Below are 18,289 nucleotides of genomic sequence, written 5' to 3' on the forward strand. Positions count from 1 at the left end.
CTAAAATAGAGTAAACGGTATGGAGAGGGTTGCAGGTTTGTTTGAACTAATCCCATGCTTGCCAGTTTGCAGCATAAAGAAAAAAATATTCACAATGTCACTTTACAATAGTTACACATTCTAGTATACATGGAAATACTTTAAAATTTTGTACTTAGTTGCATTTACATTTTTTAAAGTGTAACTATACAATGTTGTGCCAATTTCTGCTGTATAGAGAAGTCACCCAGTCAAACATATATATATATATATACATTTCCTTCCTTATCCTCCATCATGGTCTGTCTCAAGAGACTGGATATAGTTCCCTGTGCTACACAGCAGGACCTCATTGCTTATCCATTCTAAATGTAATAGTTTGCATTAACTAACCCCATATTTCCTTTCCATCTCACTCCCTCTCTCCCTTACCCTTTTAACCACAAGTCTGTTCTTTATGTCTGTGAGTCTGTGTTGTTTTGTAGGTAGATTCATCTGTGCATATTTTAGATTCCAGATATAAGTGATATATGGTATTTGTCTGTCTTTCTGACTTATTTCACTTAGTACAAGACCCTAGTTGCATCCATGTTGCTACAAATGGCATTATTTTGTTTGTTTTTATGGCTGAATTGTATTCCATTTGTATATATGTACCACATCTTCTTAATCCATTCATCTGTTGATAGACATGTCTTAGCTGTTGTGAATTTAGCTTAGTTGCATTTATTTTTGATAAATTGTTTTTAGAGGGTAGAAAATGCTATTCGTGTGGTCTTATAAATGATTCTACATCTTTTCTGTAAATTAAAGATAAAACCAATATACTTATAGCCTATTTTTTTCACTCTTAAGTGTCATAATTTGAAAACGTTTCTTACTAGTATGTTTGTGCTCTTTTTCAGGATTCTGCATTTTCAGCTACTGTCCCCTTCCCAGTTGACAATGATTTCTCTTCTATAGGCCTGTCTTGCCATATTTACAGGAAAGAAACTGTAATCTGTTTTCCCATTGGATTCTAGCATGACCTTTGAAAAAAGAAAAAAATACATATATTTTTCCACTGAGGACATCCACTTTGATAGCACTAAATATTTTAAAAATAACTTTTATGCAAATTGGAGTCTATTTCTGTATATTTTTCTTTGCTCCGTGTAGATAGTACATTTTAAGGTCATCTGGCATTAAATCAGATGGGATTTGATACACAAGTTTTTTTTTTTTTTTGATCATTTCCTAGTTGTTTGATTTTCAGGTGATTCACATTTTATAATCTAAGTAGGGGTGAATATGGAGCTAATCAGAAATATTATTTTTTTGTTTCATTACTGGTTTGACTAAACACTTGCTTTGCTCTACTTTTCAAAAGCTTATGCTACTTACTGTTATACTAAAGTTTCTGTTTTTCAAAGCCAAAATTATTTGTATTCTGTTTCAGTGCTGCTCAATCTTAAAGGCTTTGCTCAATTAAAATAATGACCTTATTTGTCCCATGGTGCCATTTTTTAGAAAAATGGTATCATTGTGTTATCAACTATATAATCAATTTATATTCTATGGTAATAAGTTACAACTAAATTTTAATGTGTGATACATTCTCATCTAAAATATTTTCATAACCCCTAATTTTCTCAATATAGAGTATATTTGATTTTCAATATTAATTGTTAACATTTTCTGATTTACATTTAGTAAGATGAGCAAAACCAGGGCTCAAAAGCAAAACTATTTTAGATATTTTGTTGCAATATCAGAAATGAAATGTATATTTGAATTACACTTGAATCATATTTTTTGCTACTATGATATTCTAAAATATATTGGCATGATCATGTTGCTTTTTTGAAAAGTGTAAATTTTTCATGATACTTTCAAAATTTCAATGCATTTCATTTAAATGTATCTATAAACCTGTAGTTTCACATAGCTTGTTTATACGAATTTCAAATATTTAGTATATGAACATATGATGCTATTCCAATAGTATTTATGAGGACAACCAAGGCAAAAAGAAGTAACATAGAGTTAAGATTATAATGCCATATGCTTTCAGTCATAAGCCAAAACAGCCATACTCAGTTCCTGCTGGGTTTGTGAAAGTCCAGATTGCACAAAACGATGTGGCATAATTTTTCAAAGTGTGCTTTTAAATTATTCATCTGACCAGGTAGATTTATAATATCACTTCATCAGTATGTGTGTCATCTTAAAAGGACATGCATTAGTTTCATTTCATTTATTCCAGCATATTCAAAAAGAAAATCTTGAAGTGTTGATTTTCTTGATCTTCTGATAATTGAAAAACTGAGAAGAAGAATGCTACAGATGGCTCTCGTATTCGTCTCAGATAACAGTACTTTTTTTACCTTTAATTTCCTATTTTTCAAGGATGACAATTCATATAATTTAACTGTACATTTCTTAGGTAAAAGTGTTGGGAAGATATCAGAAGGAGTAAATCTTACTCAAAAGATTCACCCAGTAGAGGCAATTGAGCCGGGAGCTGAACATATAGTTCGCCTATTGACTAAGAACTGGGTTGATAACAATAGCATTTTTGAAGATGTAATTGAGACAAGAGGGAGAGGTGAGAAATGAGATTCTATTTGGAGCCATCTTAGACAATAAATCTTTGTTCTGTAGATTATTGAATTTTATATACTTCCTATATTAAAAATAAATATATGAAATACATTAGCTGTAAAAGCAATAGTTTCAATTGGCTTGGCCATGGCATTTTATTTTGTCTTTTGTCTTTTTAGGGCCACACCATGCAAATGGAGGTTCCCAGGTTCGGGGTCAGATCTGAGGTGTAGCTTCCGGTCTAGGCCACAGCCACAGCAAGGCAGGATCAGAGCCATGTCAGCGACCTACACCACAGATCATGGCAACGCCAGATCCTTAACCCACTGAGCAAGGCCAGGGATCAAACCTAGGTCCTCATGGATGCTAGTCAGTTTCATTTCTGCTAAGCCATGGCTGGAACTCTGGCACAGCATTTTAAAATTATCAAAATGAAAAATGTTTCACCAGTGTCCATCTTATTATTCCTTATAGTTTTTACCAGAGTAGTTGTCTGAAAATGTCTGCTACTAACACATGTTAATAACATAAACTAAGAAGAAAAACAAAAATAAAATCTCCGGAATCGTCATAGCCATCTAATGTAACCAAGGCAGCTTGTGCTTTTGCTTGCTTGCTGCTGTGACTATATTTCACTTGATCTATCTCTGCTCTTTACCTATGGTTTTCTTCCTGAGAATCAAATATATTTGAGGTGACCCTTTCTAAATAATAAATAAATGATTTATCGATATTCTTCCAATGAAATATCTCTCATATCACATTCCCTTTAGGGTCACTCAATGGAAAAATAAAATTGATGCTATTTTGTACCTTTAAAAATGATGTTTAATTTCCCCCAAAGGGGCATAACTCCAAAAAAAAAAAATTACTAGTTTCAAGGTGTGACTTCTCTTTGTACCACAGAATATGCTGGGTTGTATGATGACATCTCCACTCAAGGCTGGTTTATTGGATTGATGTGTGCGATTGCTCTTCTCACACTAATACTGTTAACTGTTTGCTTTGTGAAGAGGAACAAAGGTGGAAAGTACTCAGGTAAAGTCGTTTCTTAATATGACTTTGGTTTTAATTTAGTAAATTCTGATTTCTAAGAGGTCTTCTTCAGAGACATTTTTGATTTTTTTAAAATTACACATTTAAGTCATTTATATTAGCAGCACATTGAGAGGAAAAAAAAACTTACCGAAGGGAATATGTATAATCTAGAATATTATCTCCAGGTAGTTACTTCTTTTCTAGTTTCCAGCACATAAAATAGGCTTTAGTGAGGCAAGGAAATACTTCCAAGCTTCTATTTTGATCTCTAAAATATCACAGATGTTAGGAAGACCTATTACTGAATCACACACAAATATTTTAATGTTTTAAGAAGAAAGACTGATTTATAGAATGCCTCTCTGCATGTTCATGACCCAGAGATTTTTTGCAGTGGTACTGTCTAATAGTACTGGCTCCAGTAGTCAACTGTGTTAGACTTGACCACTGCTGGGAAAGCATTTCTTAATACCATGACATATATAGATATACTTCCTCTTGAATTAATGGTACATAAAATACAAAAACCATCCTAGTTAATATAATGTTTGGCTTTAATTTCAATTTCCAAATTTATCTTATTCATATATACGTATTATGTTGTTGTCACTGTTACTATTATTGTTCAGTATTCATGATGCTTTGATACAGGGAGTTCCCCTCATGGATGAGTGGTAACTAACCTTATTTGGATCCATGAGGATGTGGGTTCAATCCCTGGCCTTGCTCAGTGGGTTAGGGATCTAGCATTGCTGTGGCTGTGGTGTAGGCTGGCAGCTGTAGCTCCGATTTGACCCCTAGCTTGGGAAATTCGATATGCCACACATAAGGACCCAAAAAGAAAAAAAGAAAAAAAGATTTAGATCCCAGTGCTTTAGTTTGTTGATGTTCAAATAAGTGTGGAAATGTTTATTGGCTTATGATTCATCCAGCAAATACTTTTTTGGGGAACCCATTATGAATATCAAACAGTAAAATGAATTATTTCTCATTTTTTGTAAAGTTACATAAAAACATTTGCAAATAGAGATACCACTTTTTTCTTTTGAAGACTGAATTATTATGAATTAGATTTTTTTTATGAATTAGATTTGCAATGACTAATGAATGCTTGAGGTAGTTAACTGAAAACTTCAAAAGGTGCCACGAAGAGATTTTAGTTTGAGCTTTCCTAGTAGAGTGAAGCAAAAGCTTCCATGTCCTGTATCCCACTATTCAGAATAAATCTAATTTAGTCTATGTCATTATAGATCTGAATATTCTGATTATTGAGGCAATTTTGGAGAGAGAGAGAAAACACAAATAATTGGCTTTGTAATTTACTTTAATGACATAAATCTGCTATCAGCCAATGACATATTCACAAAGTTGAGGATAGCAAAATGTATACGTAGTAATTTCTTTTATTAAGAGACCGTAAGTTTAATGCTTCCAGTAAGATGTGCTATGAACATAATACCAAATAATTGCATGTAGATCTGCAGCATGCTATAATTCTGATAACAAATAAGGACAACCCAGAACATCCTTTTTCTTTTTTTTGTTTTAACAAATAGCAGATGGGTGATAGGTACAACCCACCCAAAAACTTAACTCATTAGTATCAAAAATTTGAGCATTGCTCTCTTCATTGATTATCCATCTTCAACATCACTGCTAATATGTCTTTAAAAATTACATGTATTACTTTCCCCTTTCTATTTTTTCAGTGAAAGAAAAGGAAGATCTGCATCCAGATCCAGAAGTTCAGTCAGTGAAAGATGAAACCTTTGGTGAATACAGGTAAACATTTTGTACTTTTAAAAAATGTAATCACAATACGTATTTATCAGATGATAAGCTTAAAGGACGTTTTGTAAAAGAAGGGCCTCCTTAAGTGATAGCAACCCAATTTCTGTGTGTGGAGGTGGGAGTTTAACTGCTATCTAGGTAGAAATGTGTCCTAGGACACTTTTCTTGAATGGTGTTATGCAAAAGACACTGTTTTTGTTGAAGATTTAATGGAGTAGCTCAAACATCTTGAGCTCATTCCTCATGTTTGGCCATGATGAACCCAGGTTGTATTCAGTTTACTTCCATAAAATGTATTCTGTGTGCCTACAAAGTGACTAAGTCACAAAGCATGTCTGCAAGATGAACCAAGTCTGCAAAGAAGAAGAAAAAAAAAAAAAGACCTCTGTGCAAATAACTATAATTGGAGTCGGAGAGTGGAAAAGGGAGCAACTCTTGCTGCCTGACGGGGCTTCTGGTAAGAGTTCATCCCAAGGAGGGAGGATAGGCTGTAAAGGATGAAAAAGTTTGTGTTGCAATTATGTCACTGTTAACTACTGGGCAAAGCATGACCAAACTTGTGAAGATATAAAAGTGTGCCACACAGAGGAGAAATTGCAAGAAATCTGGTTTGAAGTAGCCCTTGAGGATGTGTTACACTCCTCACTCTCCATCTTTCCACCACTCTCTTCTGTTCTTACCTGTCCATGTTTAGTATGCTGTTGTTTTCAGTCAGGTCCTCTGTATATTGCCACCAAGGGAGCCGTTGCTGTTTCTGGATTTAAATGGCCTTTAGCACACATGAGACCAGGATTCATATCCAGTAAAGGACTGGAGTGGCTCTGATGGTGCCCTCTCTGAATCTGTTACCATAATCAGGGAAAGAGAATATTCTGATTAGCTATCCTGTGTTAACTGATGTATAACTGAGCCTCCATATAGGCTCTACATTTGCTTTCACTACTTAATTATCTTTTTTCCACTTAGTAAACATTGTCTCTACAATTTGTATTTCTTAGTAGATCACTTTAGGTACTTTTCCAGAATAAGGAGCATGAAGGGGTGTAGGGAGGGAAAGAAAGAAAACTTGAAATTTTACCAATTTAGAAAAAGGTGGCTCAAATCCCACAACACAGGGATCATTGGGAACCTATGGCACCTGTTTAAAATACTTTTGAGAGACAGTTATTACTAGTTTGATTTTTATAAGGAAAAAACTAAGATATGCCTTATTCAAAATGGATATCCTCATGATCTGCTGCTGCTTTTAAAAGACAGGTAAAATCATGCTCTGCAGTATTTCTCACCTGGCATTTTTTTAGAGTATTTAATAGTTTCCATCATCTTTCCCCAAATTGCATGTTCATCAGGAAAATTACTTGTCTCCAGGTTATCCCAGGAGATAACTATATAACATGAATTCTCATCCTTCTAGTTTCTGGTAATGGACCTATTTGAAGAAGAGTACCAGTGACTACTACAAACTTTCCTATGCTAATCACATACTACATGTATTTTTTCCAAGTTATTCCTTTTTAAAATTTTATAAAATCTTTTAGCTTGGTATACAGCTTTATAATGTGGTCAAAGTTGGTAGTAAAAAAAAAAATCTTCATTCAGAAATTTAAAAGCCTATATCTCAATGGATATTTTACTTACTCAAGGTTGCTTTTGTTGAAGAATAAAACCCAAATCATCAATACAGGATACTTGCCATATTTATTCTAAAAGTGCCAGCCATTTCATCTTTTAATTTAACAAACCTGAATTCATAAACAATATTGAAGAAAGTTCTTTGGTTTCAAGAAACACGATTTGATTAATTTACCTAAACAAAAGAGATATATTTGGAATGACACTTTGGAACATGAAGGATCAAAAGTAAAGACTGAGGAGTTCCCATCATAGCTCAACAGGTTAAGGACCTAATGTTGTCTCCATGAGGATGTTTGCCTCTGTCATTGGGTTAAGGATCCCTCATTGCTGCAGGCCCTGACATAGCTTGCAGATGCCACTCGGATCCAGTCTTGCCATGGCTGTGGTATAGGCCTGCAGCTGCAGCTCCAATTCAACCACTAGCCCAAGAACTTTCATATGCCACAGGTGTGGCTCTTAAAAAAAAAATGTAATGATGGAAGTTTGAGACTGGAGTCCAGAAGTTCCAAAAGTTTGTGAAAGCAAAGGAGGTAACATTTGTTCTCCGTGTACATCAACACATTGAATTTTCTGCATTCCTCAATTTTTAAGGGAAGCGGTACTGTTGTGAATAATAGAAAATAGCTTCTCAGTTACGTATAATGACACAAATTGGTACTGATTTTTTTAAACCTTTATTTGTGAAAGAGCCATTTAAGATTTATCCATCTTCAATGCTAATATGAATAGCTTGAAAATTTTAAGACGTGTTAGCACTTTTGCATGAGTCTTGCTTTACGTGAAGGTCTCAGATTTTGTCGAACTATTGTTTTTTATTTTCTAGTGACAGCGATGAAAAACCTCTCAAAGGAAGCCTACGATCCCTTAACAGGGATATGCAGGTCACAGAAAGTGCCGACAGCTTGGTTGAGTACGGGGAAGGTGACCATGGTCTATTCAATGAAGATGGGTCATTTATTGGCGCTTACGCTGGATCTAAGGAGAAAGGATCTGTGGAAAGCAATGGAAGTTCTACAGCAACATTTCCGCTCCGAGCATAAACACAGCACATTTAAATAAATCAGTCGTTCACACCAACTTTCCATATTTATCTGCTTAAGAGAGTAAGAACTTTCTTATAGGATTAGAAACATATTGGCTGAAGATGTCATCCCCGGTTCAAACATCCTGCAAGTGAGAAAAACAGCATTGCCTTGAAAAAATAAAATGCCTAGCACTACACGCCTATGTTTTTTGTTTTTGTTTTTTCAGGTGCTCAAAATTCAGAACACAAAGCAAATCCTGTATTTAGATTCACCTCAACTGAATCCAAAGTATCCATCCAGTGTACTCAGTATTTGCCTGATTTTACTCTTCACTCTGTTTGCATAGATGTTGCTACCTTGTGGGTTTTCTCTGTATGCACTTGTGTATTCAGTCTGAGAACTGTCTTCGTGACTGCTTCATGACAGGTTAAAAGATGGTAAGCCAACTGGCTATTTAAAATATCAAGAGGGATATGAATGTCTTATGAAAACAGTTCATTGAATATATACAGTCTAAATGTATTATTTAAAATTTTAGTAGCAGAGGTCTTAGGTGAACAATCCATTAGTATTTATTGAGCTCCTAATTCTTTGCCAGAGATGGCTGTGCTTAAAGAGAATTCTAAACTTTTCAGTTTCAAAATGAATTTATAATTTCTCTCCATTATGACATCTATACGTATGTTTCTGGGGTTGTTTTTGGACTCAGTTCAGTGGCAAAGGAAGCAGTGGTCAGAAGGTTATCTCATGAAAGAACAGGCAGGAGAGGTCCTTGATGTGGGGTCTAGGAGCTATTTCTAAATGGACTGCTTTTACCTTTTATGTTTGTGCAATGGTATGCTCCATCTATTTCATGAATGCATTGTATATATTATGTTAATATTTAACACAGTTTTAAATAGAGATTGTTTTATTTTAAAGTGAGAAAAGAACATTAACAGGCATGTCTGTACAGCTAGAGTATATAGTAATACAACGTTTTCCATCATCCCAGAGCTGCAGCCAATAACATTAGGTTCCCAAACCAAACACTTTGTACAAAGCATTTGGATTTTGTTCTTACGTGCTTTTCCAACAGTCTCAAAATAAAATATCATATAAATATTGAGGGGAATGTTTTCATATTTTTCAAAATACATTTTTGTTGTGGAGGGTACTCCTATCCTAGCCCCCAAAGAAATATGATTTACAGTGGAAATTCATTTACACAGGTTTGCCTCTATTGCATTTTAAACATCTTCAGGGTGGGATTGTTTTCTATGTTCTCATTCTGTCAAAGCCAGTACAAATTCAGGGAATTTATTTCCTGGCATGTAAGCTACTAGTCCTTCTAAAATTGTACATGAAAATGGTTTAGAAATAGTGAGAAGGGCTGTGCATGCATGTCAGTAAAATCCAGTGTTGAGCTTCTCATTTTATGGAGACTTTTTTTTTTTAATCTTTAAATCACAATATTCTTATGTTTAAATGAAATTGACATGCAAATTTTATTTTCTTACCTTTACCAATGGGTGTATATTGTTATATCCTTGACTTCAGTGATGTAGCCCACTCTCTTTCTTGTGGACCAAAATGAAAGATATGTATAATGGTCCATGCAGTAATCCATATGGAATATCTCATTATCATCTTGATCCTTGTGTGTCCTCCAAAACACATAGGCAGCAAAAGAATGTCCTACTTAAAACAATACTTGATGGGTTCAGGACCTGACCACCCTTCTGAAGTAAGAATTTCCAAAGGGGGAAGCCATTGTGGTTCTTATGTGAGTACGAGGACCCACATACCCATCAGGGCACCTTGAACTTTATTCCCATCTGATTTTAAGGCACAACTTTTCTGAAGGAAGAATCGTGATTTGACTTACCTGGGAGGAATCTCTGGTACTCAGCTCTCGATGCGACCGCGACCAAAGTTCTCAGTTTCGTTCCACTAGTATTCTAGTTCTTCTTCATTATCATCAGCTACAAAGATTTTAGCACAATCATGCAGTTTGGGCATAATCTCAAAAAAAGCACTAAGAATAAATTTATTATAAATTTAGTTACCTTTAAGTCAGAAGTTAACACAAATAATGGAATATTTGATTTTCCTATATTTTTGACTTCCCTTTAAATTGAGTAATAAGGATGTTCCTGGTCATATTTGCTGAATATCCAAAATTTATGGATTTGAAATAGAAGATGGCTTTAAGTCTGCCTTTAGCTATCATGTTCTATTACCTTTTCTCAGTACTGTTTGGTTTCTACTGGGAATCTTCACAGAAGGAATAGGTCCACGGTTAACTTTCTCTAGTGTACTGTCTATCATTTTAATATAATAGATTGTATATAATCTCAAGGATTTTGGGTGGGGGTAAATTCATAGAGACCTGTCCAAGGGTTGGGAAAATCTGAGTTCTCTTCCTGGTTCCAGCACTGATTTTGTACATAAACATTGAGTTGCTTGACCCCTTTGCTTCAAACTATCTCAACTCTAAAGTGCTAACAATTATCTCAGTTACCTTATCTCTGTCACAGGGTGTTCTTTTTTATGAAAAAAAATTTGAAAATGATAAAAGCTAAGATGCCTTTTCACTTCATAAACAATCCTGTAATTAATGATGTGTCAAAGTCACTGCACATATACCAACTCAACTTTTTTCCTTGGAACACATAAATATATTTTTATAGAGAAACAAATCTACAGGAAGTAAAATAAATCTGCTGTTCAATGAGCGGTACAATTTGCACATGCCATCAAAAATTACTAATCAGAAAAAAATTAAGCAGGGTCTTTGCTATACAAAAGTGTTTTTCACTAATTTTGCATGTGTATTTGTAAGAAAATGTGAATTTGGTGGATTTATTCCATTGGTATAAAGGCATCTGATATTTTAGATGTACCCATGTTTATAAAAGTGTAAAGCACAATGAAATTATGCTGGAAGTCTCAATATTTTTCCTATTTTATATTAATGGAAGAGATGAGCTAAAGAGAACAATAATGAGAAATGTTGGTGTCTTTTTCTAAGCATTTAAAACATAATTGCCAATTGAAAACCTAAATATGTTTACATGTCATTAAGATATGATTCTTGTAACAATTTCAAATTGATTATAAAGGGATTAGGTTTGTAATCTGTGGTAGTGTACATTCTAGTATTCCCATGGTAAAATAAGTAGGGTTGAGCCAAAGCTTACTTTGTTTTATATCTTAAATTGTTTGATTACATCATCAAAAGAGATAAAAGGTATGTATAACTCGTTTATCTGATTTTTTTGGCTTAGATTAATATTCACAGTAGAACTTTAAAATGTGTTTGTATTGTAGGTGGTGTTTGTATTGCGCTTATGAATATGTATGGTTTAAAAATATTTTCAGTATACAGGAATTCAACTTTCCAAATAAACATTCAACTTCATGTACTCTAAAAATGTTTGTATTCTTTTCTATCCAGATAAGAAGAACCAGAATTTATATATCAACCTTATCTTCAGTTGCTATGATCCTGGAATACCTATAAATGAAGTATAAATTAGTAGAGTATAAATGAGGTATAAAGTATTTTGATTTGAATGACTGTTTTTAGAAATAGAATATTTAATAGTATCAATATCTGCAGATTGTAATATGCCAGTAAGCACTATTCATGATAAATATAAAATTAAGATAAAGGTATATTTATCTGATTGATTTTAGAACAATGTAGAAGTATTGCTTTGTAAGAAAACATTCACTATGCTCTACCTTCATATAAGGCTAGTGGATAACTGGGACAGCAGACAAGCTATTGAAAATTGTGATTTTTAAAAAGTTTCTATGTTTACTAAGTAGTTTACATCAGTATTTTTTTATCTCTCACTCCTCTTAGAAATATACAGGTGAGTTTGAGTTTATAGCTGGCTTATTACTCATGTTTAGAAACATCTTGGTTTTAAGATATGTGGTCAGAACATAAAATGTAAAATAAGTAGAACTATATGTATAAAACAGTTGAATATATGCAACTTAAAAAGCAGTATCTGAGTTAAATTGATAAATGTGCAAATTTGCATTTCCCCAGGAAGAAAATATGCAACTCAAACTTACTGTATCTTGGAGTTCTTTGCAGATTCAATCTTAGTCTTTTTTCCACTCTTGTCTCCCTAAGTGTGTGTCACATCCATCCAAGGCTTTGCTTGTCATATGCCGAATGATGACTTCAAAGTATTTTTACCCCCGACTTATTCTTACATCTGAAGTTTTTCATATATGGCTTCTTACTTGACATCTGCTCTCTGGTGACTGAGAGAGATTTCATACTCAGTGTTTCAAAAGTGAATGCATAATTTTTCCTTTCCAAAGCTGTTCAGCTGTAACCAATTGTACAGTTCACTCATTTTAAGCAACAGAATCGATCTGAGTACTCAAGTCATAAAGCTAGCATCATCCTTCATACCAAGCTTTCTCCCTTCCCCCATGCTCAACCTACCACTAAATTCTGTTGATATTATTGCCTATGTATATCCTAAATATGCCCACTGCTCTGCCCTGTGAGTACTTTAGTCCACTTTGATGCCCATTTGTCTTTCTGTGTCCATTGTCTACCCATCCAATATGTTCTCCACTATAAAGGCAGGGTGATATTTGAAATACAGATCTGTTCATGCTATTTCCCTAGTCAGATGCCCCCAAATGACTTTCCATTGCTCTTAAGACAGTGACAAGGATCTTCAACTAGTCTGAATATCCAGCATGGTCAGACCCCTGTTAAGCTCCCAAGTCCCATTATTGACCATTTTTCCCTCCCTTCCTCTCTCCATTCCAGTCATAGTGATTGCATTAAACCCCTCTTCTGCTCTGCTTTGGACACTCTAGGTATTGTCTGTTTTGTACCAGCCCCTCCTGGAGTGAGCGGCTCTGCACAAAGTGCAGCTGACTAAATGCAGATGGAAATTAAGGGGAGTGCTCATGATGAATCTCTTCATGAAAACTTTTCCCTGGTCACTATAGCATGAGATCCCATGGAACCCTGCCTCCTGCATATTCTTGCTCAAGTTGTAAGCATGGAGCAAAACCCCATGGAGCAAAGGTTTATAATAAGAGAAGGAAACTGATGCATAAATTCCAACCTTCTCTCTTTTCCCATGTCCCCTCCCACCTCCCTTACACAGGACAGTTCCAAGGATTAGAGCAATTATTTGCACTGAATAGCACATTTTCTATTATTTTCCCCTTTCCCTCTGTCTCATTCTCCCCTTCCCTCATACCTAATACTAATTTATTAGGATTGTACTCTCTCATAAATTAGTCCTCCATATACTGATTCCTGCAGTTTCTGCTATTAAAGAATTCAGGTTGAGACTCATCTTCTACCAGCTCCAAGTATTTGGCAGGAACCCCTTAAATTTCTTTTTTTTCTTCACAAAATCACTAATCTGCTTTAAAGTTTAATATAATTTCTTGAGGGAAACCTCCCAAGACTTCCACAACTAGGTTAAATCTGTAAAACAATCCCAGGGATCTTTACAAAGTATAAGTCAGATTATATTAGTAGTTTCTCAGTTAACTTAGCCAAAATTCCAAATTCCTAACCACATGACCATATATGAGCTCCCTTACTAACCTGCTTAATGTACTGACCATACTTCACATGTTTTTCCTATGCAAAGCTATGCTCTGGCCACTCCAACCTACTATGTGTTTCTGGGACCCACCAAAATGCTAATGACATTTGCACTTGCTGTTCTTTCTGCTGAAATGTTCTCCCAAATCTTATATAAACTGGATTATGGTCTGTTTAGAGTTCACTTCTTCATAGAAGATGTTTCTGATTATCAACTCTAAAGTAATCAAGTGCTATTATATTATTTCTTCAAAGGAATGTAAATACTATTTACAATGTTATGTAATTTTTTTCCTTCTTGGTTTCCACCACGCACAAGCCCCATGAGAAAAGCAACACTGCTCTGACATCCAGAATTGGTCCCAACATGTAATAGATCCTAATAAATAGTTATTGGGTAAATGAGTGAGCTAAAGCACAAAATGGGAAATAATAAATAGTAAGGGAAAAGCCTAATTTATTCGTTTAAATTTATTGACCTGGGAGAGATGAGACAAGATGGCAGAGTAGAAAGACCCTGAGCTCACCTTCTCACAAGGCTCATCAAAATCACCAACATTTGCAGAATAACCATTGATGAGAGACTGGAAACTATCACAAAAGATTTTCTACAACTAAAGGCATGAAATACAAACCTCAAGATGGATTGGAGGGGTGGGCTGGTGATACAGTCATGTCTCATGTTCCTGGGTAACCCACAAACTGGAAAAATAATTACACTACAGAGGTTCTCTTCAAGGAGTGGATAATCTGAACCCCAGGTCAGTCTCCTCAGCCCAGGGGTCCTGCATCAGGAAGAAGAGATTCCAGAGCACTTGGCTTTGAAGTCCTATGGGGCTTACTCTGGGGACATGCAGAGGGGTGGGGGCATAGAGGTTTCATTTGTAAAGGGCACACAAATTCTCGTACACTCGTGAACCCAGGGCAGAAGCAGTAAATAGAGGATCCTGGGTTAGACTTACTTGCTGATTCTGGAGACTCCCGGAAAGTCAGGGGGGAACCACAGCTCACCCTGGAGACAAACAGATAGCAGCCATTCTTGGAAGTTCCTTCTACCATGGGGACAGTGGTGCTGCTAAGTGCCATTGTGGAATTCTCCCTCTAGCTTAGCCCCAGGACCCAGCCCCACCCTGGCCCAATAGCCTATAGAAACCACTGCTTGGATGCATCAGGCCAGGCAACTAAATGGGCAGTAATCAAAACCCACTCATAATCAGAGAGACTTCTCTAAGACTCACTGAGCCTACAGCTGTCTCTGGACATGGCCCTGCCCACCAGAGAGCCCAGGAACAAGCTCTAACATTACCCACCAGTAGACAGGCACCAGCCATAGAAGCTCTGGCCCCCAATGCTGCCTTCCAAGAAGGCTCTTCTCACTTATGGACCAGCTTCGACCACTAAGGTGTGGACACCAAACAAAAGAAAGTGACAATCCTGGATCTGGTGGACACAGCATAGCTACCAGCAGGCCAGACCCTGCTCTGGGTCTAGTTGGGCAGAGGCCCTACTCACCAGCAGGCCAAAACAAGCTTTGAGACACCCCAGGCCCCATACCAACTGTGTTTCCCACCCCTAGCTATCCAAAACCAGCTCTGGGACCCATGGAACCTGCAACCAGACTCCAGTAACCGGCTCTGTCCACTAGTAGGCTGGCACTAACCCTAAGATTTGGCCTCATATACTAGTGGGCAGGCAATTGCACTGGAGTCTTCTGGACCTTGACTCTGCCCAACAATGAGCCAGCACTAGCCTTGAAATCCTCTGGAGTTCTTCAGTCAGCCACATTGTGACGTGGTTCCACAAAATCAGCAACCAATGGCCTCCACATGAGGCAGGGCGTGGCAACCAACTGGATCAGGAGACAACTAAGCCTACCAGGCCTCCCACATAGTCAGCCTGATAACAGAAGAATCCCTGCAGCCCTCAGGGGGGAACCCCTACAGCATATAGGTCTGGAGATGAGAGGGGAATGCAGTTCTGGGATGCGTACAATGTCTCCTACAAAAGGCCACTTCTCCAAAGTTAGGAAATATAGCCAAACTATCAGATACATAAAAATACAAAACAATAGGAGTTCCCTGGTCACTCAGCAGAATAAGGATCCAGCACTGTCACTGCTGTGGCTCAGGTCACTGTTGTGCTGTGGATTTGTTTTTTTTTTTTTCTTTTTCATTTTTAAAGTTTTATTGAAATATAGTTCATATACAATGTTGTGATAATTTCTGCTGTGCAACAAAGTGATTCAGTTATACATGCACATCCATTCACTTTCAGACTCTCTTCCCACATAGATGATCACAGAATACTGGGTAGAGTTCTCTGTACTATACAGCAGGTCCTCATTGGCCAATCATTCCATATACCTCAGTGTTCATATGCCAGTTGTGGAGTGGGTTTGATTCTTGGCCTTGGAACTTCTACATGCCACAGTGAAGCTAAGGAAAAAAATGAGGCAACAGAGGAACACATTCCAGATGAAGGAATAAGATAAATCTCAGAAGAACTAAGAGAAGTGCAGATAGATAATCTCCCAAAGAAAGAGTTTGGTATGGTGATTATGAAAATGAGAAAATAATTCAGGAGAGGAATTAATGCACAGAGCAAGAAGTTTAAAGTTTTTAACAAAGAGAAAATATGCAGAAAAAACACAGATGAAGAATACAATAACTGAAATTAAAAACATGCTACAAATAATCAACAGTAGACTAAATGTTACAGAAGAACAAATCAGCAACCTGAAAGACAAAATAATGGAAATCACTGATGCTGAATAGAAAAATGAAAGAATGAAAAGAAATGAAGAGACCTTTGGAACAACATCAAACACACTAATATTTGCATTACAGGGGTGATAGAAGAAGAAGAGAGAGCGAAATTTAGAAAATATTTGAAGACATGGTACCTGAAAACTTCCCTAAACTAGGAAAACAAAGAGACATCTAAGTTCAGGAAGCCCAGGGAGTCCCACACAACATTAATCTAAAGGGAAACATAAAAAGATACATAAAAAATTAAAATGACAAAAATTAAGGATAAAAAGAGAATATTAGGAGTTCCTTTGTAGTGCAGTGGGTTGAGGATCCAGTGTTGTCACTGCAGTGAGCTGGGGTCACTGCTGTTATGTGGTTTCAGTCCCTGACTTGGGAACTTCCACATGCCATAGGTGCAGTCAAAAATAAAAAAAACATTTTTTAAAAATTAAAAAGAATATTAGAAGCAAAGGAAAAGCAAAAAATAACATAAAGGGAACTCCCATAAGACTATCAGACATTCCCATAAGACTTTACATGGAAACTCTGCAGGCCAAAAGGGAGTGGCATAATATATTTAAAGTGATGAAGGGAAAGTAATCAAAAGTTTTACAGGCAAGCAAGAGCTAAGAGTTCAGCACCACCAAACTAGATTTATAAGAAGTGTTAAAGGAACTTCTCTAAATGAAAAAAGAAAAGGCCAAAACTAGAAAGATGAAAATTTGAAAGGAAAAAATCTCATCAATAAAGGCAAACATACTGTAAAGGTAGGAGATTATTTCCTAAATCAGGATAGTAGAAAAATTAAAAGAAAAATAAATCATCTATATTTACAATAAGCAGTTAAGGGATATACAAAACAATTAGATGTAAGATATGATATCAAAAACAGTAATCTTGAAGGGAGGAGAGCACAGATGGAGGGTTTTTAAAATGCATTTGAAATTAAGAACTTAGCAACTTAATTATATATGTGATAAAAACTTCATGGTAACCACAAACCAAAGAGATATAATAGCTACACACACAAAAAAAGGAAAAAGGATATAAACCTAACATTAAAGACTGTCATAAAATCATAAGAGAACAAGAGAAAAAAAAAGACCTACAAAAACAACCCTCAATTAAAAAAATGGCAGTAAAACATACATATCAATTATTACTTTAAATGTAAATGGACTAAATATTCCCATCAAAAGACACAGAGTAGCTAAATGGATCCAAAAAAAAAAAAAAAGACCTGTATATATGCTACCTACAAGAGACTCCAGATCTAAAAGCATACTCTGACTGATAGCAAGGGATGGAAAAATGTATTCCATGCAAATGGAATTCAAAATAAGCCAGGCTCACAATAATTACAACAGACAAAAGACTTTAAAGACTGTTACAAGGGACAAAGAATGACACTACATAACGGTCAACAGATCAATCCAAGATAAAATAACTGCTAATATATATGCATCCAACATAGGACTACCAAAGTTCATAAAGCAAATATTAAATAGATATAAAAGGAGAAGTTGACAGTAACATAGTAATATCTCACTCACACAAGTGATCCTCAATAAAATACAAACTGAATCCAAAAATACATTAAAAGGATTATATATCATGATCAAGTGGGATTTATCCTAGGGATACAAGAATTTTTTAATATTTGCAAATCCATCAGTGTGACATACTACATTAACAAACTGAAGAATAAAAACCATATGATCTTCTCAATAGATGTAGAAAAAATTTTGACAAAATCCAACACCTATTTATGATAAAAACCATCCTCTTAAAAGTGAGCATAGATAGAACCTACTTCAACATAATAAAGGCCATATATGACAAACCCACAGCTAATATCATACTCAACGGTAAAAAACTAAAAGCATTTCCTCAAAGATTAG

At 35.6% G+C, this 18,289-nt stretch overlaps 1 protein-coding gene across 6 annotated transcripts in view; it reads left to right on the forward strand.

Annotated features, from left to right (window-relative positions):
- The window catches only part of CHL1 (cell adhesion molecule L1 like), a 217,885-nt gene extending 209,638 nt beyond the window's left edge, over window positions 1-8,247 (forward strand). For 4 of the 6 annotated variants that reach the window (XM_047779265.1, XM_047779272.1, XM_047779281.1 and 1 more), the window contains 4 exons: window positions 2,405-2,566; window positions 3,469-3,600; window positions 5,310-5,382; window positions 7,850-8,247. In XM_047779265.1, coding sequence (XP_047635221.1) covers window positions 2,405-2,566; window positions 3,469-3,600; window positions 5,310-5,382; window positions 7,850-8,066 — 584 coding nt within the window. In that variant the 3' untranslated portion in view covers window positions 8,067-8,247. The remainder of the gene's footprint in view (window positions 1-2,404; window positions 2,567-3,468; window positions 3,601-5,309; window positions 5,383-7,849) is intronic. The other 2 variants (XM_047779306.1, XM_047779300.1) reach the window with 2 other exon arrangements.
- Window positions 8,248-18,289: the final 10,042 nt, after the last annotated feature.

Source organism: Phacochoerus africanus, chromosome 1 (genome assembly GCF_016906955.1).
Source record: "Phacochoerus africanus isolate WHEZ1 chromosome 1, ROS_Pafr_v1, whole genome shotgun sequence".
Classification (NCBI taxonomy): domain Eukaryota; kingdom Metazoa; phylum Chordata; class Mammalia; order Artiodactyla; family Suidae; genus Phacochoerus; species Phacochoerus africanus.